This window comes from Tachypleus tridentatus, chromosome 6 (genome assembly GCF_004210375.1).
Source record: "Tachypleus tridentatus isolate NWPU-2018 chromosome 6, ASM421037v1, whole genome shotgun sequence".
Taxonomy (NCBI): domain Eukaryota; kingdom Metazoa; phylum Arthropoda; class Merostomata; order Xiphosura; family Limulidae; genus Tachypleus; species Tachypleus tridentatus.
In genome coordinates, this window is record NC_134830.1 from 2,137,523 (window position 1) to 2,164,578 (window position 27,056).

A 27,056-nucleotide genomic window follows, 5' to 3' on the forward strand; every position below is an offset into this window, starting at 1 on the left:
AACAGAAATAAAAACAAAAGCTTACTCTACTACTTATTGTTACACTATAGGATCCTGTTAGTACAGAAACAAATATCAAGTATACGACTTATTCTTACACTAAAGGATCCTGTTACTATAAAAACAGGAACAAAAACAAATATCAACTCCGCTACTTATTGTTACACTACAGAATCCTGTTGCTATAGAAACAGGAATAAAAACAAATATCAACTTCGGGACTTATTGTTACACTACAGGATCCTGTTACTATAGAAACAAGAATAAAAACAAATATCAACTTCGGGACTTACTGTTACACTACAGGATCCTGTTACTATAGAAACAAGAATAAAAACAAATATCAACTTCGGGACTAATTGTTACACTACAGGATCCTGTTACTATAGAAACAAGAATAAAAACAAATATCAACTTCGGGGCTTACTGTTACACTACAGGATCCTGTTACTATAGAAACAGAAATAAAAACAAATATCAACTTCGGGACTTACTGTTACACTACAGGATCCTGTTACTATAGAAACAAGAATAAAAACAATTTCAACTTCGGGACTTACTGTTACACTACAGGATCCTGTTACTATAGAAACAAGAATAAAAACAAATATCAACTTCGGGACTTACTGTTACACTACAGGATCCTGTTACTATAAAAACAAGAATAAAAACAAATATCAACTTCGGGACTTACTGTTGCACTACAGGATCCTGTTACTATAGAAACAAGAATAAAAACAAATATAAACTTCGGGACTAATTGTTACACTACAGGATCCTGTTACTATAGAAACAAGAATAAAAACAAATATCAACATCGGGACTTACTGTTACACTACAGGATCCTGTTACTATAGAAACAGAAATAAAAACAAAGGCTTACTCTACAACTTATTGTTACACTACAGGATCCTGTTATTACAGAAACAGGAATAAAACAAATATGAAATCTATCACTTTATTGTTACACTACAGGGTCCTGTTATTACAGAAACAGGAATAAAACAAATATGAACTCTATCACTTTATTGTTACATTATAGGATCCTGTTACTATATAAATAGGAATAAAAGCAAAGATCATTACTATAGAAAAAGAAATAAAAGCAAAGATCAACTCTACCACACATTGTTACACTATATAATAGTGTTACTACAGAGACAAGAATAAAAACAAAGTTTAAATATACCACTTATTGGTACACTCCAGGATCCTGTCACTAAAGAGTGTGAAATAAAAACCAAATCAACTCTATCACTTGTTTTTACACTATAGGATCCTGTTACTAGAGAAATAGGAATAAAAACAAAGACCAACTGTACTACTTATTGTTATGCTATTCCATCCTGTTGCTATAGGAACAGGAATAAAAACAAAGATCAATTCTACCTCTTATTATTACACTACAGGATCCTGTTACTATAGAAACAGGAATAAAAACAAAGATCAAATCTGCCACTTATTGTTACACTATAAGATCCTGTTACTATAGAAATAGGAATAAATTCAGAGATCAAATCTGCCACTTGTTATTATACCACAGAACGGAACGAAAACTTTTCTGTTCATATGATGCGAATCCACTGAACAATTGGTTCCCGTATGTAGGTTTCTACAACCGTATTTTAACTATATAAATCGTACAGTATAGTGCATGTTATTTTTCTTTTACCCCATCCATATAATATATTGTCTTACATCATCACTTACGCGTTTGCTGAAATTACATGCGGGTTTAAGAGAAATAATGCTGACTCAGCATTACAAAATGTTTTACAAAATCATTCCGATCTGATTTTGCCAAGTAATCAGTAACGTGATGCATGAAAATTTGGTGATAATAATACACAATGTTTTAGTTACGTAGCATGGTAACTGTAACTGAATGGCCAGAAACTGAGCTAAATTTAGAAGTTAAATAAATATTGATATATATTAAATTTATTATATTTGTCAACAAGATTAATCCACAGAGTTTCTGTTTAGTGCAAATAAATCTATTATAGAACCAATAACACAATTTATAATAATAGTTATTACTAATAATGTTCTATATAAAAAATTATAAAACTTACAAATCAATATTGAATCTTCTATATGGGCTGGACCATCTTACTATCTTATTGAATCTTCTATATGTGCTGGATCATCTTACTATCTTATTGAATCTTCTATGTGGGCTGGACCATCTTACTATCTTATTGAATCTTCTATATGTGCTGGACCATCTTACTATCTTATTGAATCTTCTATATGGACTGGACCATCATACTATCTTGTTTAATCTTCTATGTGTGCTGGACCATCTTACTATCTTATTGAATCTCCTATGTGGGCTGGACCATCTTACTATCTTATTGAATCTTCTATGTGGGCTGGACCATCTTACTATCTTATTTAATCTTCTATGTGTGCTGGACCATCTTACTATCTTATTGAATCTTCTATGTGGGCTGGACCATCTTACTATCTTATTTAATCTTCTATGTGTGCTGGACCATCTTACTATCTTATTGAATCTTCTATGTGTGCTGGACCATCTTACTATCTTATTTAATCTTCTATGTGGGCTGGACCATCTTACTATCTTATTGAATCTTCTATGTGGGCTGGACCATCTTACTATCTTATTGAATCTTCTATGTGGGCTGGACCATCTTACTATCTTATTGAATCTTCTATGTGGGCTGGACCATCTTACTATCTTATTTAATCTTCTATGTGGGCTGGACCATCTTACTATCTTATTGAATCTTCTATGTGTGCTGGACCATCTTACTATCTTATTGAATCTTCTATGTGGGCTGGACCATCTTACTATCTTATTGAATCTTCTATGTGGGCTGGACCATCTTACTATCTTATCACAATGAGCTAGCTAGCTCGCATTTCTTCTTCTTCGTCACTCACACGGCGAAGGTTTCCACCGATGAAACTATGTAATATTTTGGTAAAAAATATTAATGCCCGATGTTTAAATTTTCGACAAAATAGTAATAACTTTACAATACCTTCATCCGTGGAGACTAGACTGTTAAACAAAATAGTAATAACTTTACAATACCTTCATCCGTGGAAACTAGACTGTTAAACAAAATAGTAATAACTTTACAATACCTTTATCCGTGGAAACTAGACTGTTAAACAAAATAGTAATAACTTTACAATACCTTCATCCGTGGAAACTAGACTGTTAAACAAAATAGTAATAACTTTACAATACCTTCATCCGTGGAAACTAGACTGTTAAACAAAATAGTAATAACATTACAATACCTTCATCCGTGGAAACTAGACTGTTAAACAAAATAGTAATAACTTTACAATACCTTCATCCGTGGAAACTAGACTGTTAAACAAAATAGTAATAACTTTACAATACCTTCATCCGTGGAAACTAGACTGTTAAACAAAATAGTAATAACATTACAATACCTTCATCCGTGGAAACTAGACTGTTAAACAAAATAGTAATAACTTTACAATACCTTCATCCGTGGAAACTAGACTGTTAAACAAAATAGTAATAACATTACAATACCTTCATCCGTGGAAACTAGACTGTTAAACAAAATAGTAATAACTTTACAATACCTTCATCCGTGGAAACTAGACTGTTAAACAAAATAGTAATAACTTTACAATACCTTCATCCGTGGAAACTAGACTGTTAAACAAAATAGTAATAACTTTACAATACCTTCATCCGTGGAAACTAGACTGTTAAACAAAATAGTAATAACTTTACAATACCTTCATCCGTGGAAACTAGACTGTTAAACAAAATAGTAATAACTTTACAATACCTTCATCCGTGGAAACTAGACTGTTAAACAAAATAGTAATAACATTACAATACCTTCATCCGTGGAAACTAGACTGTTAAACAAAATAGTAATAACTTTACAATACCTTCATCCGTGGAAACTAGACTGTTAAACAAAATAGTAATAACATTACAAAACCTTCATCCGTGGAAACTAGACTGTTAAACAAAATAGTAATAACATTACAATACCTTCATCCGTGGAAACTAGACTGTTAAACAAAATAGTAATGACTTTACAATACCTTCATCCGTGGAAACTAGACTGTTAAACAAAATAGTAATAACTTTACAATACCTTCATCCGTGGAAACTAGACTGTTAAACAAAATAGTAATAACATTACAATACCTTCATCCGTGGAAACTAGACTGTTAAACAAAATAGTAATAACATTACAATACCTTCATCCGTGGAAACTAGACTGTTAAACAAAATAGTAATAACTTTACAATACCTTCATCCGTGGAAACTAGACTGTTAAACAAAGATGTTTCCTAAAAACATCGATATCCACTATTAACTTATTATAAACCCGACTGGTTAATGATAATGCATGAGTTAAGAAAGTAACATTCTAAGAAACATGAAAGACTAAAAGGGGTACATCCACAAAATGCAGATATTTAAATAAACAGGCTTATTTCATTGTCACTACTTTATAAAAACATGTCGTTTTTAATCTTACCAGTAGGGCCCGGCATGACCAAGCGTGTTGAGGTGTGCGACTCGTAATCTGAGGGTCGAGGGTTCGCATCCCCGTCGCGCCAAACATGCTCGCCCTTTCAGCCGTGAGGGCGTTATAATGTGACGGTCAATCCCACTATTCGTTGGTAAAAGAGTAGCCCAAGAGTTGGCGGTGGGTAGTAATGACTAGCTGCCTTCCCTCTAGTGTTACACTACTACATTAGGGACGGCTAGCACAGACAGCCCTCGAGTAGCTTTGTGTGAAATTCAGAAAACAACAACAAACATCTTACCAGTAATCTACTGATAATATCTTCAATTATGTTATTTCACCCAGAACTTTCCGTACACTTGAATTCCATAAAGAATTAGAAAGCTTTGCTTGAAAATAAGCCATTTAAAATTATATTAGTTAATCAATGAGAATTGCCTTTTGTCATGTTACTTTAAATTCAGAACTAATATTACAAGTTCCCCGAAACTATTCATGAAGATAAAATTACACATTTTTATGGTTTTCGTTCACGTACCTCGTTTCTTCACGACACACCTAAACTGCTGAAATCAAACCTTTCTGTAAAAGTGAAATCGAACAAAGGTAATGCTGTTGTTACCATGGATTGAATAGCAAATAAACCGTTAAGAAATAAAAACTAACTAAATCCATTCCAATCAAAAGGAATTTTAAAACTTCCCCATTTTCTACTCTTCATATGAATTTCTTCTCTACTTCTCAAAATTATAGTCTCCTCGAACTCACGAGTCTCATTTCTCAAAATTATAGTCTCCTCGAACTCACGAGTCTCATTTCTCAAAGTTATAGTCTCCTCGAACTCACGAGTCTCATTTCTCAAAATTATACTCTCCTCGAACTCACGAGTCTCATTTCTCTTCACGTTCTATTGTTTCGATGTTAAAAACTGACAATCTAGGAAACTTCCTCGCTTGAATGTTTTGTAAACATGTTTCTCGTGTTTCCTTTTTCCTAAAGAAATCTGAAATCTTTATAAAAACCTCCAAGAATATTGTCACATTGTTCAATTAGTCACATCTGATGTAAAATAAAAACAAATCTGTTGATTCAAAGCACCGTCTTTGAAGTGATGAATGCTGCACTGGAATATTGCCAAAAGACTCTAATCCTTGGTTTCGTCTAAAGATGGACACCATAAAAAAATTTTTTATCATTGCTATCATATCTCTAAATCTAAATTGTTAATTATATCCTAACCAAAGGCTTAAGAATGGTAGATTCTCTACTTCCAGTACCTGCCAATATTATCAGGATAAGATATAAACTTTATAAACATTTTTATCGTTTCAATATGTTGATGATACATTTAGCCTCTTCGATATCCTAAACCTTCCTTATGCATGAATTATTCTCTCATCTAAAGCAAATAAATCAAAACATGGAATTCAAGATGTTGGTGAAAAACTATACTTTTCAAATGTTCTTATTAAAAAGATAAACACAGGCTTTCACACAGAGACATCATGTTCCTTGTAGCTCTCTTCATGACCAATACAAAAACCACGTTATAATAATCTGTGCTGTTTGAATAAATTATATCACAAGATTCAACATCGATTGTTCCAAAAAAAGATAACGAAAAACCTAGATTTCAGTTTCGTGAATAAAACACATTCCCTCCCACTGTTGTTATTCAAGTAATCGAATCATTTGAAAATAAATCATAAAATGATTTATAAAATGTTCCTTCAGAATTTGTCCATGTTCCTTGTGGTTTACCACAAAACTTCATTAACAATGTTAGGCTGATTCATATCTAAATAGTGCGTAGCTAATGATGTTTCAGGAAATATGCATACAGTTGAATGTACAGTTGTTATATATTAGTTAGACAAGCAGAAAACTGTTTATTTGTTTGTAAGAAATGTGGATACAGTTGAATGTACAGTTGTTATATATTAGTTAGACAAGCAGAAAACTGTTTATTTGTTTGTAAGAAATGTGGATACCGTTGAAGGTACAGTTGTTTTAATTAATTAGACAAGCAGAAAACTGTTTATTTGTTTGTAAGAAATATGGATACAGTTGAATGTACAGTTGTTATATATTAGTTAGACAAGCATAAAACTGTTTATTTGTTTGTAAAAAATGTGGATACAGTTAAATGTACAGTTGTTATATATTAGTTGGATAAGCAGAAAACTGTTTATTTGTTTGTAAGAAATATGGATACAGTTGAATGTACAGTTGTTATATATTAGTTAGACAAGCAGAAAACTGTTTATTTGTTTGTAAGAAATGTGGATATAGTTGAATGTACAGTTGTTATATATTTGTTAGACAAGCAGAAAACTGTTTATATGTTTGTAAGAAATATGGATACAGTTGAATGTACCATTGTTATATATTAGTTAGACAAGCATAAAACTGTTTATTTGTTTGTAAGAAATGTGGATACAGTTGAATGTACAGTTGCTATATATTAGTTAGACAAGCGGAAAACTGTTTATTTGTTTGTAAGAAATGTGATACAGTTGAATGTACAGTTGTTATATATTAGTTAGACAAGCAGAAAACTGTTTATTTGTTTGTGAGAAATATGGATACAGTTGAATGTACAGTTGTTATATATTAGTTAGACAAGCATAAAACTGTTTATTTGTTTGCAAGAAATATGGTTACAGTTGAATGTACAGTTATATATTAATAAGACAAGCATAAAACTGTATACTTGTTTGTAGGAAATGTGAATATAGTTAAATGTACACCTGTTGTATATTAGTAACACAAAGAGACAACTGTGTGACTCTTTCTAGGAAATATGGAAATTTGAAGGTACAGACTGAGAAAGTTATTATATACTAGTGAAACAACTGTATCCTTGTTTGTAGCAAATGTGGATACATTTCAATGTACAGACTGTAAAAGTTGTTATATATTGGTAAAAGAACTGGATACTTGTACGTAAAAAATGTGGATATAGTTGAATGTACAGACTGAAAGGACAATTGTATATTAGAGAGAGAAGTTGCCAACTGTGTAGTTTTTTGAAAATGTAGATACAGTTGAACGTACAGTTCAGTGGAGGCGCCAAGATATTTTCGTTGGGGGGCTGAGGGGGGTTTGAGGTAAACTGTGGAGGGGCTTCCCAAAATGCCATCAATATGAAGTATAGATGGTAAATTATAATAATGTAAATACCAAGGTACATTACAGAAAGGTGTGCTATTTGGAACTGCGTTTTCCATGCAGTTTTCATTGGAAACTCATACTCTGATTAATAATTCATTATTAGAAATTAAAAATAATCTGTTTATGAAAATATGCGTATATGTAAAAGAGGAAGCTCACCTAAATTCCACCCAAGGTAATACATAAAGAAAATCAAGATTAGCTTAGATTGAACATTTAATATACCATTAAGAGTAAAGCTACAAATCAAAAGAAATCTAACATAAAGACACAGTTTACATAGCAGAAACGAATTATCCCATGTGAAGTTAATACACTCTGAGGAAAAGTAAGGTCACTATCAGGCTAACTATCTTTCATCATGTTGTGTTTATAGTCAATATTACTTCAAAACAATGCGCCTGTTCTGGTGATTGGCAGCAAATGTGTCTATAACAGTATCAATATCGAGTTGTTTTGCCCTCCTGGAGTTTACTGATATGACAGCAAGGTTGCTGGTGCTGTTGTTACCATTGCTGTTGGGCAACTATGTCTTGAGAAGCTTCAGACATGAGAAACTTCTCTCACAGGCAGCTGAAGTGACAAACATGGTCACAGTGATGCATACAAGTTTGTGAAAATCCATGAAGGCATCCTTGTATGGCTTCAGCATGGTTGCAAGCTCCAATGGTGGGGATACTTGTCTTTCTTCCTGGCAATTAGCCAGTTCAACTGGTGGACCTCCACTGCGAGGTCATCCTCTGCCACACCATAGTTTGCTACCATTCCTAAGAGTGCTTGTTTGTCCAGAAATGTGGAGTGTTTGGGGTTCAATGCAGTTGCACCCATCAGAACACTGCAGACATCAAAGGAGAATCTTCTATTCAGCTCGTTGAGCATCCTGTTTATGATGGCATAGAAGGTGTGTCTCCTGGCATCTGATGTTGGTTCAGCTCTTTGGCCAGTACTAGATGTGTGATTATGAATTCGTCCAGGTGTCTGGAGGAAGATTTCTGTCCACCTTGATGCACTGTTACAGTGCGTATTCTCACTTTCTTACCTATATTCTCAGCAGACTCTTCCAAGTCTTTCCATGCTGCTTCATTTCTAATTTTTGAGAGACCAAGAGATGACAAATTGTACTAGGTCCTTTGCAGAGGCCAGCTGCAGGTCAGGTGACTGGAGGTGGTCTGATAGCTGTTTTGTCATCAGCAGTAGTTTTTCTATGGCCACTAGAATGGTTAAGAACTGCTGATCTTGGAGAATGCACAGGCCCTTTGATTCAGTGGCTCTGTGGACATTGTTCCCCTCCACAAGGCGCTTTAGGGTTGTCAACGTGGTTTAGGAAATCAACGTGGTTGTCTAATCTTCGTCAAAGCTAAGATAGAATGGCATTACACAGAGAGCAGCAATACAGCGCATGAGTTTCAGTGCATTCAGTACGGTGCTATGGGATGCATGACACATACTTCCGTTTTAATGAAGACGTTGAATTCTACAGATCTATGTCTTTTTGATGTTAATTGTTAAGCAACAACGACGATTGTGTTTTCCATATTTTATGAATATATATAGGTAACAATATTGGAAGGGCTGAGGGAAGCATGGCTCATTGGGGGGCTCAAGCCCCTCCAAGCCCCCCTTGGCACCGCCACTGGTACAGTTGTTATATATTAGTGACACAGACAGACAACTATGTAGTTATTTGTAGAAAATGTGGATACAGTTGTTATATGTTAGTGAGACAGGTAAACAACTGTACACTCTTTTGTAGGAAATATGGATAAAGTTGAAGGTACACTTCTTGTATATTAGTGAGACAATCAGAAAACTGTTCACGTGTTTGTACAGTTGATGTACAGGCTGAAAAATTTATGTATTAGTGAGACAAACAGAAAACTGTGTATTTGTTTGTAGGATTATATTAAGATTGTTAAATATTGTGCTCTCAGGTGGATGACGTGTAAAACTAGGTGTAATTTCAGATTTACAGGGACTCACCTTATTAATATTGTTAAATATTGTTCTGTCATGTGAGTAACAATTAAAACTGTGTCATTCCGGATTTACAGGGAGTGACGTCATTAGTTATGTTAAATATTGTTCTCTCAGGTGGGTTACGTTTAAAACTGGATGTCATTCCAGATTTCCAGTAACTCACATTATTAGTATTATTAAATATTGTTCTGTCTGGTGGGTGATAGTTAAAACTCGATGTCATTCCAAATTTCGAGGGGGATTATTAGTATTGTTAAATATTGTTCTCTCAGGTGGGTAACAGTTAAGACTAGATGCCATTGTAGATTTCCAGAGATTCACGTCATTAGTATTGTTAAATATTTTTCTCTCAGAAGAGTGACAGTTAAAACTGGATGTCATTCCAGGTTTCCAGTAACTCACATTATTAGTATTGTTAAATATTGTTCTTTCTGGTGGGTGACAGTTAGAACTCGATGTCATTCCAGATTTCGAGGGACATTATTAGTATTGTTAAATATTTTTGTCTGAGTTTAGTGACACTTAAAAATAGGCCTCATTCCATACTTCCAGCGACATCCATTATTCGTGTTGTTAAATATTGTTCCCTCATGTGAGTGACGGTTAAAACTGGGTGTTGTTCTACATCTCCAGAGACTCAAATCATTAGTATTGTTAAATATTGTTCTTTCTGGTGGGTGACAGTTAGAACTCGATGTCATTCCAGATTTCGAGGGACATTATTAGTATTGTTAAATATTGTTGTCTGAGCTTAGTGACACTTAAAAATAGGCCTCATTCCAGACTTCCAGTGACATCATTATTCGTGTTGCTAAATATTGTTCCCTCATGTGAGTGACGGTTAAAACTGGGTGTCATTCCAGCTTTCCTTGGGCTCACATTATTAGTATTGTTAATATTTTTATTTCTGTTGAGTGACTATTAAAACTGGGTGTCATTTTAGATTTTCACAGACTCTTATTATTAGTATATTTAAAAGTTGTTCTCTCAGAAGGATGACGATTAAAACTAGGTGTCATTAATGATTTCCAGGGAATCCTAGTGTTACTATTATTAAATATTTTTATCCAGGTGAGTGAAAATTATAACTCGGTTTTATTGCACTTTTCAACGGAGTCAGGTCATTAGTGCTTTTAAATATTATTCTCCTAGGTGGGTGACGGCTAAATCTGGATTTCATACCATATAAGCAGGGACGCACATTATTAGTATTCTTGAATATTGTTATCGCTAGTGAATGACAGTTTAAACTGGATGTCATTTCAGATTTCCAGGAACTTACATTATTAGTATTGTTAAATATTTTTCTCTCAGTCGAGTGACAGTTGAAACTGGTAGTCATTCCAGATTTCCCTTAAGTAACGTCATTTGTATTATTAAATATTGTTCTTTCAGGTGAGTGACGTTAAGAACTGAATATCATTCCAGCTTTTGAGGGACTCACTTTGTTAATTGTATTGTTAAATATTTTTTCTCAGGTGAGTGATGGTTAAAACTGGATGTTATTCCAGATTTCCAGGGACTTGTATTGTTTGTATTGTTAAATATTATTCTCTCAGGTGGATGATAGTTAATAGTGTGTTTCATTTTCGATGTCCAGAGACTCACTTCATTAGTATTGTTAAATATTGTTCTTTCAGGTGGGTGACAGTTAATACTGTGTTTCATTTCAGATGTTCAGAGACTCACATCATTAGTATTGTTAAATATTGTTCTTTCAGGTGGGTGACAGTTAATACTGTGTTTCATTTCAGATGTTCAGAGACTCACATCATTAGTATTGTTAAATATTGTTCTCTCAGGTGGGTGACAGTTAATAGTGTGTTTCATTTTAGATGTCCAGAGACTTACTTCATTAGTATTGTTAAATATTGTTCTCTCAGGTGGGTGACAGTTAATACTGTGTTTCATTTCAGATGTTCAGAGACTCACATCATTAGTATTGTTAAATATTGTTCTCTCAGTTGGATGACGGTTAAAACTGTTTTTCATTCCAGATTTCCAGGAACTCACCTTATTAGTATTGTTAAACATTGTTCCTTTATTTGGGTTATGGTTAAAAGTGGCTGTCATTCAGATTTTCAGGGTCTCGCGTCTTTACTATTGTTCAATATTTTTCTCTTAGATGGGAGACCGTTCAAACAGGGTTTCATTACAGATTTCCAGGTACTCACAAATTTAATATTGTTAAATATTGTTTTCTCAGATGGTTGACGGCTAAATCTCATTGTCCTACAGATTTCCGGGGACTCACATTATTAGTATTGTTAAATATGTTTTCTCAGCTGCATGACAGATAAAACTAGGTGTCATTCCAGATTTCCTGGTATTCACATTATTAGTATTGTTAAATATTGTACTCTCATAAATATGTGAAGTTAATCCTACCCCAATCACAATGTCTAGAAATCAATAAAAATTAATTTCATGATTGACTCGTAACATATGAAACCCATCTGAACTTTAACTAGATCTTTGTCTGCTAATATTTTAATGCTTTTTTAAATTAGGTCTTTGACTAAAAACATGCCAACCTTGACTTAAATCTTTGAAAAGGCCCAGCATGACCAGGTGGGTTAAGGCATTCGACTCGTAATCTGAGGGTCACAGGTTCAAATCCGCTATTCATTAGTAAAAGAGTTGACAGTAGGTGGTGATGACTAGCTGTCTTTCTTCCACTGTTAAATTAGAGATGGCTGGTTTCAAAAACAAAGAATCTTTCAAAAGTAAAATATCAACAATAACAGAACTTTAATTAGATTTTAAAGTAGGAACATCTTAACACCAACTAAACAGAAGTTAGATTTTTAACTAGGAACAAGTAAAAAGTAATTAATTTTTTTAATTAGATCTTTAACTACTATCATCTTAACAACAACTAATATTTAATTACATTTTAATTAGTACCATCTCAATAACTAACTACATTGTAATTACACATTTAACTAGTAACATCTGAACCACTAACTAAACTGTAATTAGATCTTTAACTAGTAACATCTCAACCACTAACTAAACTGTAATTAGACCTTTAAGAGGTAACATCTGAACCACTAAATAAACATTAATTAAATATTTAACTAGCAACATTTCAACAATAACTAAACTGTAATTAAGTCTTTAACCAATAACATCTGACACCAACAAAACTGTAATTAGATCTTTGACTATTAACTTTTCAACACTAACTAAACTGTAATTAGATCTTTGACTATTAACTTTTCAACACTAACTAAACTGTAATTAGATCTTTGACTATTAACTTTTCAACACTAACTATACTGTAATTAGGTCTTTAACTAATAACATCTGACAACCAATAAAACTATAATTAGATCTTTGACTATTAACTTTTCAGCACTAACTAAACTGTAATTAGATCTTAGTTAAAAGTTCTTGTAATGTCTGTAAATATCTATGTAATGATTCAGTTAAAAGTTCTTGTAATGTCTATATATATATATTTACTGCCTTAGTTAAAAGTTCTTGTAATGTCTGTATATATCTATTTAATGCCTTAGTTTAAAGTTCTTGTAATGTCTGTATATATCTATTTAATGCCATAGTTAAAAGTTCTTGTAATGTCTGTATATATATATATTTAATGCCTTAGTTAAAAGTTCTTGTAATGTCTGTATATATCTATTTAATGCCTTAGTTTAAAGTTCTTGTAATGTCTGTATATATCTATTTAATGCCTTAGTTTAAAGTTCTTGTAATGTCTGTATATATCTATTTAATGCCTTAGTTTAAAGTTCTTGTAATGTCTGTATATATATCTGTGATGATGTATATATTTAATTACTTAATTAAAAGTTCTTGTAAAGTGTGTATATGTCTATTTAATGCCTTAGTTAAAAGTTCTTGTAATGTCTGTATATATCTGTTTAATGCCTTAGTTAAAAGTTCTTGTAATGTCTGTATATATCTATTTAATGCCTTAGTTAAAAGTTCTTGTGATGTCTGTATATATCTGTGATGATGTATATGTTTAATGCCTTAGTTAAAAGTTCTTGTGATGTCTGTATATATATCTGTGATGATGTATATATTTAATTCCTTAATTAAAAGTTCTTGTAAAGTGTGTATATATATATTTAATGCCTTAGTTAAAAGTTCTTGCAATGTCTGTATATATATATTTAATGCCTTAGTTAAAAGTTCTTGCAATGTCTGTATATATATATTTAATGCCTTAGTTAAAAGTTCTTGCAATGTCTGTATATATCATAGGAGTAAGTTTGAAGGTCTTGTTCTTTTTTCTTCTTCTATTTTATTAGGCGTCAAAAACGAAAACAGTGGCGTCTAGCAGTTTCACTGAGGTGAGAAGTGTAACATCTGATTTTATAAGTATTATTAATAAATAATGGTAATTAAAAAATCTGAACCATATCGTAAACAGTGGTGTCATTAACTCGTAACTTTAGTTTTATAAGAGAAATTAGTTGTTCCTAATGCTAAGTATAATTAATTCCGCAAGAGAGACAAAGAGAACAGTTTGTGTTACAACTTGACTATAAATAAATACAACCTGCCTACGTCTATTCAAGCAATACATTAATGAAACGAACAAGCCAACTTGAAGACGAAAGTCGGAAGACTTTCGAAAGGTCGTCCTCTACACCTGTGTCTCCACAACAGGCAGTTGCCGTCCATTCTACAAAGTTTCATCATGAATCCTCTGCCTAAACAATGTATTAAAGAACAAATATATATAAATATTGAATCACTATTGAGTTTAATTTATCATATTTTTGTGTAAACATTATACCATAGTGTGTGTGTCTATGGTCTTATGTAGGGACGGTGTAAGTGCTATCCCTACTACCTTGTTTGCATCGCATTTGAAGGATTAATATTAGTCATCTCTATATTTACTTTATTTCTGAAAAAACTTCTTTACTTGTTTAAAAGTCTAGTTAAATTATTACAGATAATTTTAACTACAGTATTTTTCAACTGGAAATATTTATGTAATTTTTCAGATCTATAACTATGTCTGAAAATAGGTGTACTGTACCCACCAGTGTGAGAATTAATCGTAAACAAGCTAAAAGAGCTTTGATACCCCTGAAGATTATTCTTTTCTGCTGGTATGGAGGTAAGTCCTGGTCTATACTCCTAGTTATATTTATGATCTCTTCACACACTTCCTGGTTACTCTTTCTGTTATGATAGAAGATACCAGCAGATATTCTGCAACAAATCTCGTGATTCCAGTGTGTAATGTGCTAACAGTTAATATGTATAAGAAACAAACTGTAAAATAGTGATTATTAATATGCTATCACTTAATATGTATTAGAAACAAACTGTAAAATAGTGATTATTAATATGCTAACAGTTAAAATGTATAAAAAACAAACTGTAAAATAAAGTGATTATTAATATGCTAACAGTTAAAATGTATAAGAAACAAACTGTAAAATAGTGATTATTAATATGCTAACAGTTAAAATGTATAAGAAACAAACTGTAAAATGGTGATTATTAATATGCTAACAGTTAAATTGTATAAGAAACAAACTGTAAAATAAAGTGATTATTAATATGCTAACAGTTAAAATTTATAAGAAACAAACTGTAAAATAAAGTGATTATTAATATGCTAACAGTTAAAAAGTATAAAAAACAAACTGTAAAATAGTGATTATTAATATGCTAACAGTTAATATGTATAAGAAACAAACTGTAAAATAAAGTGATTATTAACATGCTAACAGTTAAAATTTATAAGAAACAAACTGTAAAATAAAGTGATTATTAATATGCTAACAGTTAAAATGTATAAGAAACAAACTGTAAAATAGTGATTATTAATATGCTAACAGTTAATATGTATAAAAAACAAACTGTAAAATAAAGTGATTATTAACATGCTAACAGTTAAAATTTATAAGAAACAAACTGTAAAATAAAGTGATTATTAACATGCTAACAGTTAAAATTTATAAGAAACAAACTGTAAAATAAAGTGATTATCAATATGCTAACAGTTAAAATTTATAAGAAATAAACTGTAAAATGGTGATTATTAATATGCTAACAGTTAAAATGTATAAGAAACAAACTGTAAAATAAAGTGATTATCAATATGTTAACAGTTAATATGTATAATAAACAAACTAAAATAAAGTGATTATTAATATGCTAACAGTTAATATGTATAAGAAACAAAATGTAAAATAAAGTGATTATTAATATGCTAACAGTTAAAATGTATAATAAACAAACTGTAAAATAAAGTGATTATTAATATGCTAACAGTTAATTTGTATAAGAAACAAACTGTAAAATAAAGTGATTATTAATATGCTAACAGTTAAAATGTATAAGAAACAAACTGTAAAATAAAGTGATTATCAATATGCTAACAGTTAAAATGTATAAGAAACAAACTGTAAAATAAAGTGATTATTTGAACAACGAGCAAACATTTTATTTATTCTTTGAATGAATGGAAAAACAATTTATGATAACATGTTGGTGTATATATAGATGCAGATGAGCAGGTATCCATGCTCTGACAACTGTTTGTGGTTTTAGAAACAGCAAGTTCTAATATTGTATTTTTAGTTATACAAACAGATAACGAATTTCCATATGATGAAATTTAATGTGGTGACATTAACAGGATAACAGGTTCTAATGTTGTAACATTTTACGGTTGTATACAAATATTAACAGATTCTAATGTTGTAACATTTTGTGGTTGTATATAAAGATTAATAGGTTCTAATGTGGTAATACTAGGTCGTCACAGAAACAGTATAAAATGAAAAAAAAAATATTTACGACTTGGTTTGATTAAGAATACCGATATTCCGACCTATTTTTAATTTAGCTATTGACGGTGTTCTGGTATTAAAGCAAAGTCAGTACTTCTTTTAGTAATAGTTACTGGTGATATATCTATAAACTGACTGTTATATTGATTTATTCTTTTGAAGCTGCTGCCTGTCTACTTCCCTACCTCACCATTCACATGAAACAGATCGGAATTTCACTTTCAGAAACAGCCTTGATGTACACAGTCTTACCAGCAACTCAAGTTGTGGGGCCACCTCTTGCGAGTCTAGTTGCTGACAAGATGGGTCACTACACACCTGTTCTTCTAATAGCTCTAATTGTAACAAGTGTAACCAGTACGGCCTTGTTGTTCGTCCCTCCAGCACCACCATCTCATGAACAACCACCTTCTCTTCACCTTCTGTGTGGGCCTAACTTTGGTTCTCCCCAGATTATTGTCGACAAGTGCTGGGAGTATGGAGCTTGTGATAGAATTGGTTATAACACAACGTTAGCTGTTCACTTTGTGGACTGTCTGGTGGATTGCCGAACGTCAGGTTGGGAAAAAGCTCTCGAGTCCATGAACAGTGCTGATCTTTGTTTCAACGACCATCTTGGACAAGTGTGCCATCTGGTGGAGGTGAATAATACACTTTCGGAAAACTTTACATTCAGTGTCCATCTCACAGAACCAGTCTTCAGTGCAGTAGGACCCTCTTGTATTTACTCTGTCATGGCTGTCGAATGGAACAGCAGGCTGTTTCATGAAGTAACTTGTCCAATTATTATGCAAGAGTTTGAAAACACTGATAATTGTACACTGAGGTGCTTGTTTGACGAGCTGGAAGTACCTGATAACTCAACAATCATATCAGATCACATCTTCAGTGACAAGAAATGTGAGATTAATAGGGGCAGGAGAATGTTAACTTTGTGGGTATACTTCATTTTAAGAGTTTTATTTCAGATATTTCTTGCCATCTGTTTTAGTCTTTTAGATGCTACAACTTTGGTCATGGTAGGACAATACAGAGAACATTATGGGCAACAACGTTTCTGGACAATCTTAGCTACAGCCATATTTTCTCCAATCAGTGGCATCCTAATTGATTTAATCAGCAACAAAAATGGATATCCAGACTACTGTCCTGCGTTTTACTTATTTAATGGATTTGCCCTGCTGACAGCACTGATCACGTGGGTTCTGGACATTCCAATGGCTATGCCTTTAAAAAATGTAATGAAGAATTTTAAGAAACTATTTCATCTCAGAGAGGTCGTTGTTTTCTTAGGCGTCGTGTTGTTCCTCGGTATGGTATGGGGATTCATCGAATCATTCCTTTTTTGGTACCTCCTAGACCTAGGAAGTTCAAAGTATTTGCTAGGCCTAACTTTAACCACGGGAGCTATAATTGGTCTTCCATTTCTTCATAACTATAGTGGGCTTGTTAAGAAAATTGGAAAGGTTAACATCTTGATTTTTGCATTTCTCATATATTGTATTCGCTGCATTGGTTATTCGTACATCAACAGCCCTTGGTGGTGTCTTCTATTTGAAGCTATGGAGGCCTTCACTTATCACCTCATGTGGGGTGCCGTCTCAACGTACAGTGCAACTCTTGTCCCCAAAGGACTACTAGCTACAGTACAAGGATGTGTAGGAAGTCTTCACTACGGGCTAGGTAATGTTTACTTTCACCAGAAACCAGAGAGTTAATTCCAATATACATGCAGAGGTATTCAGTGCAAGATATTCAATCACGCTTACTTTATTATGTTCCAGTATATATGACATGACAACGCAACATATTCTATTCCAATAATTTATTAACTTACAGTATATTAGGCATGGTAATGCACTATGTTCGGTTACACATACTTTAATATGTTACAGTATATAAGACATGACAATGGAACTAGTTCGGATGCACATACTTTGGTATGTTACAATACATAAGACATCACAATGCAACATGTTCGGATACACATATTTTAAAATGTTACAGCACATAAGACACTAAAATGAAACATGTTCGGTAAAACATACTTTGTTACGTTAAGAGCATATAAGACATGATAATACATATTCGGTTATTAATCCTTTGTATGTATTATCATGTCTTATATATATACAAATACATACATATTCGGTTGTTCATCCTTTGTATGTTACAGTATATAACACATGAGAATACATGTTCGGTTACACATACTTTACTACGATACACTACATAACACATGAGAATGTAATATGTTCGTTTATACATCCTTTGATATGTTAGAGTACATAACACATGAGAATGTAATATGTTCGGGTACACATACTTTAATATGTTAAGTTACATAAGACATGACAATACAACATGTTTGGTTACACATTTTAATATTTTTCAGTACCTAAGACATGACAATGCAGCAGCATGTTCGGTTACACATACTTTATTACAGTGCATACGACATGACAATAAATCATGGTCGGTTACTCATACTTTAACATGTTGCTGTACATAGTACATGACAATACAACATGTTTGGTTACACATATTTTAGTATGTTACAGTTCATAGGACATATCAATGCAACATCTTCGGTTACACATACTTTAATGTGTTACAGTACCTAAGATATGAGAATGCGACCTGTTTGATTACATATACTTTAGTATGTTACAGTATATAAGACATGAGAATGTAACATGATCGGTTACACATACTTTACTGTGTTAGAGTATAAGAGACATGACAATGCAACAAGTTCGGTTACAGATACTTTAATATGCTACAGCACATAAAACATGACAATGCAACATGTTCGGTTACAGACACTTTAATATGTTACAGTACATAAGACATGACAATGCAACATGTTCGGTTACAGATACTTTAATATGTTACAGTACATAAGACATGACAATGCAACATGTTCGGTTACAGATACTTTAATATGCTACAGCACATAAAACATGACAATGCAACAAGTTCGGTTACAGATATTTTAATATGATACAGTACATAAGACATGACAATGCAACATGTTCGGTTACAGATACTTTAATATGCTACAGCACATAAAACATGACAATGCAACAAGTTCGGTTACAGATACTTTAATATGCTACAGCACATAAAACATGACAATGCAACATGTTCGGTTACAGATACTTTAATATGTTACAGTACATAAGACATGACAATGCAACATGTTCGGTTACAGATACTTTAATATGCTACAGCACATAAAACATGACAATGCAACAAGTTCGGTTACAGATATTTTAATATGATACAGTACATAAGACATGACAATGCAACATGTTCGGTTACAGATACTTTAATATGCTACAGCACATAAAACATGACAATGCAACAAGTTCGGTTACAGATACTTTAATATGCTACAGCACATAAAACATGACAATGCAACATGTTCGGTTACAGATACTTTAATATGTTACAGTACATAAGACATGACAATGCAACATGTTCGGTTACAGATACTTTAATATGCTACAGCACATAAAACATGACAATGCAACAAGTTCGGTTACAGATATTTTAATATGCTACAGTACATAAGACATGACAATGCAACATGTTCGGTTACAGATACTTTAATATGCTACAGCACATAAAACATGACAATGCAACAAGTTCGGTTACAGATACTTTAATATGCTACAGCACATAAAACATGACAATGCAACATGTTCGGTTACAGATACTTTAATATGTTACAGTACATAAGACATGACAATGCAACATGTTCGGTTACAGATACTTTAATATGTTACAGTACATAAGACATGACAATGCAACATGTTCGGTTACAGATATTTTAATATGCTACAGCACATAAAACATGACAATGCAACATGTTCGGTTACAGATACTTTAATATGTTACAGTACATAAGACATGACAATGCAACATGTTCGGTTACAGATACTTTAATATGCTACAGCACATAAAACATGACAATGCAACAAGTTCGGTTACAGATATTTTAATATGCTACAGTACATAAGACATGACAATGCAACATGTTCGGTTACAGATACTTTAATATGCTACAGCACATAAAACATGACAATGCAACAAGTTCGGTTACAGATACTTTAATATGCTACAGCACATAAAACATGACAATGCAACATGTTCGGTTACAGATACTTTAATATGTTACAGTACATAAGACATGACAATGCAACATGTTCGGTTACAGATACTTTAATATGTTACAGTACATAAGACATGACAATGCAACATGTTCGGTTACAGATACTTTAATATGTTACAGTACATAAGACATGACAATGCAACATGTTCGGTTACAGATACTTTAATATGCTACAGCACATAAAACATGACAATGCAACAAGTTCGGTTACAGATATTTTAATATGCTACAGCACATAAAACATGACAATGCAACATGTTCGGTTACAGATACTTTAATATGCTACAGCACATAAAACATGACAATGCAACAAGTTCGGTTACAGATATTTTAATATGTTACAGTACATAAGACATGACAATGCAACATGTTCGGTTACAGATACTTTAATATGCTACAGCACATAAAACATGACAATGCAACAAGTTCGGTTACAGATATTTTAATATGCTACAGCAAATAAAACATGACAATGCAACAAGTTCGGTTACAGATATTTTAATATGCTACAGCACATAAAACATGACAATGCAACATGTTCGGTTACAGATACTTTAATATGCTACAGCACATAAAACATGACAATGCAACATGTTCGGTTACAGATACTTTAATATGTTACAGTACATAAGACATGACAATGCAACATGTTCGGTTACAGATACTTTAATATGCTACAGCACATAAAACAAGACAATGCAACAAGTTCGGTTACAGATATTTTAATATGCTACAGTACATAAGACATGACAATGCAACATGTTCGGTTACAGATACTTTAATATGCTACAGCACATAAAACATGACAATGCAACAAGTTCGGTTACAGATATTTTAATATGCTACAGCACATAAAACATGACAATGCAACATGTTCGGTTACAGATACTTTAATATGCTACAGTACATAAAACATGACAATGCAACATGTTCGGTTACAGATACTTTAATATGCTACAGCACATAAAACATGACAATGCAACATGTTCGGTTACAGATACTTTAATATGCTTCAGTATATAGGGCATGGCAATGCACTTAGTCGGTTCCACAAAACTTGATATATTACAGAATATGAAACATGAGAAGACATATTCGGTTACATATATTTCAGTGTGTTACAGTATATAAGGCATGACAATGCAATATGTTCGGTTACACATACTTTAGTATTTTATAGTATATAACACACAATGCAACATGTTCGGTTACCAATACTTTAGTACAGTGGAGCGCCATTAAGCCGCGGACCAGTAAACCGCGAAATCGCTTAATCCGCTGTAGCAAGTCTTGTCCCAAAATGTTTGATGTATTAAATCTACTACCTGGCTTTTAAAGTTTCTCACACTCTCCTTGTCTTTATAACTTCAAGGGGGGTATTAAAAAAGGATTTGCTTTAATTTGGGAAATAAATAAAATATATTACAATAGAAATCGACCGTTAATCTACCTTATCCGCTCTCTTTGTCAGCTTTATGGAGGCCGCCATTGTTACCGAATCACACCTCTCCATTCATTAAAGTTAATCCGCGGTAAATCCGTGAAAAAAGTGATCAATAATTAAAATATTATTTTTAATTCGATAATCCGATATTTTTATGGAATTGTATAAATATTGGCCACAAACCCAATAGAAATCACTTCAGTTTCTGAATTAATAGTAAACATATCATATTGGAAAATTCCTACCCCATGAGTACCAAACGTAAACATGCATCGTATGACGTTTGTGTTAAAACGGCACTTGTCAATTGTATCTGAATAGTCTATACATTTATATTATAATGATCACGTAATGGCCCGGATGAGGCTCCTCGGCGGAGCTGTTGGCGACTTCGGCTTTTCAGTCACAAAGGTTTAAGCCGCGGACCACTTAAGCCGCGGTTAAGCAGGTTGACCCCCCAAATACCGCGGCTTAACGGCGCTCCACTGTATGTTAGAGTGTGTAAGATTGTAACATGTTAGAGTACACATACTCTAGTATGTTACAGTATATACGACATGAAAATGCAACAGAGTCGGTTACACATACTTTAATATGTTTTAGTACATATGACATGAAAATGTAACATGTTCAGTTACACATACTTTAGTATGTTACAGTATATAAGACATGACAATGCAACTAATTCGGTTAGACATACTTTATTATTTTACAAGTTATGACATTGCATCATATTCGGTTACACTTGTTTTAACATATCTTACAATACGTAAGACATGACAATGCAACATGTTCGGTTACACACACTTTAATATGATGCGGTACTTAAGACTATTTAATAGATACAGAGTTGTCAAACGAATCTGTGTTTATTCATTACATTGTGTCCATGTATTAATACTTTACATTACTTGTTAGACTTTATCCAGAAAACATACATTTCCGAAACCCAAGTAGCTTTGTGGTGTTTTTTGTTGCTGTTTTTCATATATAAGATTTAATAATTTTAATTTCCGATTCGGATTTACATTACTAAGACCAAGAGTTCGATTTCTTTCTCTGTGGCTTTTTTTTTACTAAGAAAGAGATTGAGTTAATTTTAGGATACTTTGGACGTCAAATGAACTTGTTGCTGTTTAAATGGACATACCAGAAAACAATTAATGTAAATTCTATCTAAGCTGCATGAATACTGAAGATAATTCATGATTAATTTCACTGTTGTGTGGTTAACAGTATTTAAATGGATGAAACGCTGTTGTAACTTGATAATCAGAGAATTTGGAGAACCACCAACTAGCAGGAAATTTCAAGGTGAAGTTTTTCATTTGTTTTTATGAACAAAGCTACTGCGTTCAGCTGTTTGTCTACCACAGAGAATCGAACCCTGAATTTTAACACTATTATCTTATGTTCTCTCAGGGAACGATACGCATAAGTGTTATAAAATTATTAGAATAATTGTGATATTTTATTTTAGTTTGGATTCACCTTTGTTTTAATTTCATTAAATACATTTCTCAATAAAAAACTACTACTTTTTGATAAATATCCGAATTTTATGTTAAATAACTTTATCATTTCAGGTCACATTATTTACATATCTAATCTGTTTATTATATACAAGTAGATGGAAGTGAAAGTTTTAAATATCCTGTTTTTTATTTGATTTGTTTATAATGGGGAAGATTTCAGCTTTTATTTATTTGGTTAACATTTACGATCTATTAGTTGTCGACATTTTTGTAACCAGTCGTACTTACAGTTATCAAAATTAAAGCTTTTGTTTTTATGATGTGTTAACCGGGATGTAACTGTAGTTTGATTATAGCTACAGTTCATTATCTTCAGACACAATAGGAAAGACTATCTTGATTCAGCTGGTTGTGTTTCTTATGCAGAACCTAATTTTAGCTTTGTGATTTAGTTTGTCTTTTATTTTTATACTATTCTAATTGGTATTTTAGTTTTAAATAGAGTGGACACGGATCGTTTGGCGTCCATAACTTGTACAATAAATTTTAATTTTCAAATGTTAACAATGGAAGAATCTTTAAAATATTGTTAACAGATAAAAGGTTGGTCCGATCATTTACTAATCATCCTCTTGTGATTTATACGAGGCTAATTAATATGCTTGTACATTGTTTCTGTCTGAAAGCACATAATACAGATTCAAGAAACATTCATATTGTTATAGGTAAAGGAGTAGGAAGTCTTGTTGGTGGACATATAATGAATGCAATTGGTGCACGACTTGCTTTCCGCTACATCGGAATTGGGGCTGGTATAGTAGGCCTACTGTATGGTATTCTGTATTATTGCTTCCTAAGCAGATTCCAAGAAGCCGAAGAAGAAAGGAAGCGAAAGATTGAAACCGAACTTAAAGCTTTCGAGCGTTCAGGTATTTTTATTTATATATATCTGCGATAGTGAATATTCAGGTATTTTATTTATATATATCTATGATACTGAATATTGGTTGTTCTCTTTGTTATTAGAGACAAAGCTACACACCTTGGGTGTGGAAACTTTGTTTTTAGCAGACATGTTGGTATAATATGTCTTGAATATCAGTTAGGCCATGCCAGCTACCAAACAACTCTAACTTTGGTATAACGGTAATAAAAATGTAGCTGGCATGCTCTTTAGTACAAGTCCAAACTCGTGGTAAAAAATAAATAAATCTCTCTCTTCATGAATCTCGTTTGTCATATGTTAACAGCTTTATTACGAATTCGTTGAAGAGTGTACTTTTTCTACAGTTTTTACAGTAAAGATTCTTTTAACTTCATTTTTCCATATTTATTGAAATAGGTTTGCCTACAACGTTGAGCCCTAATTTAACTTCACACTTTGTTATTTCAGTTTATAACTTAAATCAGAACCTGTAAATTTCAAATAAGTTCACCTAATACGTGTTTAAAGGAATAAAATATACATATATAAAACAGGAACGTTTCTTTGCTTCCAACATCATTACTCAGAATGTTGGTGAATTCAGTTTTCATGTACGGTGTTTTTACTGTTAAATAACGGGATATGTATTATAAGGTGTGGTTCGACAATCTAATAAATTATATCTTAACTGTATCCAGAGGACAATGAAAATAAAGGAACTCAAACATCCGCTACTCTCCGAGACACTCATGTTATCACAACAAGTCCGGATTCCGGTGCCCTGTCTGTTCAGCCCGAGTTAACTGATATCGATGAAGAAGAAGAAGATAATAGAACGATGGTAAAGGAAACTGTCAGCTAAACACTTTTACATCACATGTGGAACTGATTTACGTAATACATTTTTACATCAACGAGTGTTTTAATTAGATCTTTTTGATGTAAACAATGTTTAGATCATAATAGGTAAACATTTGTGACTTGTTAACTTACTGCATGGCGAGAAGAAACGATTTGTTAATAAACGTATGTTTCTTACGCTCTACTCTCAAACCATCCTTCGACAAAGTTATCGTGACTTTGAAGTCAATACTGTTTTTACAACCTAAAGCAATTCAATTTATAAAACATCCTTTAAATCGTTGTTCGTGTCTCTCGTTTTGATTCAAGACAAACAAAGGATTAAGCAATAAAAATTAATTACTCTGTTCTATGAACTTTTGAGTGACGGAAAACACCTGGTGATTCAACTTCACACCTTAAAGGTGAATGTGTTAGAACACTGTCATTTAAAATCAAACTGATTTGGAACTTAAATTCGCGAGTTATTTACATAGTCATGAAAAACATAGTCATTACAAAATTTAGTTATATTACTACTTTAAAACAGAACCTGGTCCGTTATTAGCGTGAGAGTGTTTGTAACTTCGTGTCATCAGTTATGTCCAAAGTGCAAGCTTTCAACTTCAAAAGCTTTTTGGAGCTATTTCTTTGTTATAGGAAATTCCACTTAAACGAGATAAGCTTTAATATTTAAAAACGTAAAATATTTTAGCTACTGTTTTGCCTATGGTAAAACCAGAACTTGTATAAGAAATAAAAGCGCTCCGCATCTTTACATTTCCATACACTGGTTTTATCATGAGTTCGAGCTGAACGATGAACCAGGGTAAACAAACTTTGAGACGCCCTCTATAAAATACTTCTCAACATAATTCACCTAAAATCAAAATTAACCCGAAATACCTTCTAATATGTTTGAATAAGAACTGTTAATTCTTAACTGGCAACAAGAAGTACTTACCAAGTTACTTTGTTTCAATATGTATTATTTATATAAATACGGGAACATAGTTTCTATGCAGATCTAAAACCTTTCATCACAACCAAACATTTTTATTGAAATAAAGTAGAGAACAACTTTTGATCTTCTTAAGTTATCTACAGGTTAACAAAAAGAGTTTACAACTGACCGTTGCTGGGCACATGTTTTAGGGGCGAGATTATAAACAGGTGCAGGATTCGTGATGAGAAGAAACCCACTTGAAGTAAAAATATATCTCAGGACGGCTGGTATGGGTATTGAGTGATTTTTCTGTGGATTTCGGTTTTGTGTACCGATTCTTGTGATTTTGAGGTTAAGAAATGCAATTTGATTAACTGTTTGTTTTTTTCCTTTTCACAGGCGAACTCAACTTTGAGGTGTATAGTGTTAAGGTGGTTTAAAAAACAAGTGTGTGTTCTGTAGATGTGAATTATATCACCAACATACCTGTACTATTATAGTGGTGGGTGTAAGGGTGAGTTGATCGCTTGTGATTCAATCTGTGTCATAAAAATGTTGTGTAGAACCGGTGATACGGGATTCCCCGTACTGAGGCCACTTATTTGTAAGTAGTCTTGGTCATTGAACATAAAGTTAGTGGTAGTGAATTCTATAAGGGTTGCTGGGGATGTGTATCGATGAATTGATGTCTTGGACAAAGTTCTGAAGCTATTTTCAGTGGTTGGGACTTCTGTTTTCTAATATAGAAGTCGTGGCAGTTGTTGCATTGTATTTTACTAATAATGTTGGTGCTGTGTGTTGTTAG

At 32.6% G+C, this 27,056-nt stretch overlaps 1 protein-coding gene and 1 long non-coding RNA gene across 10 annotated transcripts in view; one reads left to right on the forward strand and one right to left on the reverse strand.

Moving 5' to 3' along the window:
* The window catches only part of LOC143251829 (uncharacterized), a 36,335-nt gene extending 19,570 nt beyond the window's left edge, over positions 1 to 16,765 (reverse strand). Inside the window, exons 1-4 of the long non-coding RNA XR_013028658.1 lie at positions 16,630 to 16,765; positions 14,228 to 14,341; positions 12,191 to 12,334; positions 2,076 to 2,935 (exon numbers count right to left, since the gene is read on the reverse strand). This is a non-coding gene — a long non-coding RNA (uncharacterized LOC143251829). The remainder of the gene's footprint in view (positions 1 to 2,075; positions 2,936 to 12,190; positions 12,335 to 14,227; positions 14,342 to 16,629) is intronic.
* Positions 1 to 25,510, forward strand: part of LOC143251828 (major facilitator superfamily domain-containing protein 6-like) — a 50,190-nt gene extending 24,680 nt beyond the window's left edge. For 2 of the 9 annotated variants that reach the window (XM_076503075.1, XM_076503069.1), the window contains exons 2-6: positions 13,937 to 13,978; positions 14,642 to 14,757; positions 16,607 to 18,127; positions 24,266 to 24,469; positions 25,164 to 25,510. In XM_076503075.1, the coding sequence (XP_076359190.1) occupies positions 14,652 to 14,757; positions 16,607 to 18,127; positions 24,266 to 24,469; positions 25,164 to 25,327 (1,995 nt within the window). In that variant the 5' untranslated portion in view covers positions 13,937 to 13,978; positions 14,642 to 14,651 and the 3' untranslated portion in view covers positions 25,328 to 25,510. Of the gene's footprint in view, positions 1 to 10,312; positions 10,728 to 10,763; positions 11,135 to 11,204; positions 11,378 to 11,766; positions 11,823 to 12,243; positions 12,383 to 13,936; positions 13,979 to 14,641; positions 14,758 to 16,606; positions 18,128 to 24,265; positions 24,470 to 25,163 lie in introns of those variants that run through there. The other 7 variants (XM_076503074.1, XM_076503076.1, XM_076503071.1 and 4 more) reach the window with 7 other exon arrangements.
* Positions 25,511 to 27,056: the final 1,546 nt, after the last annotated feature.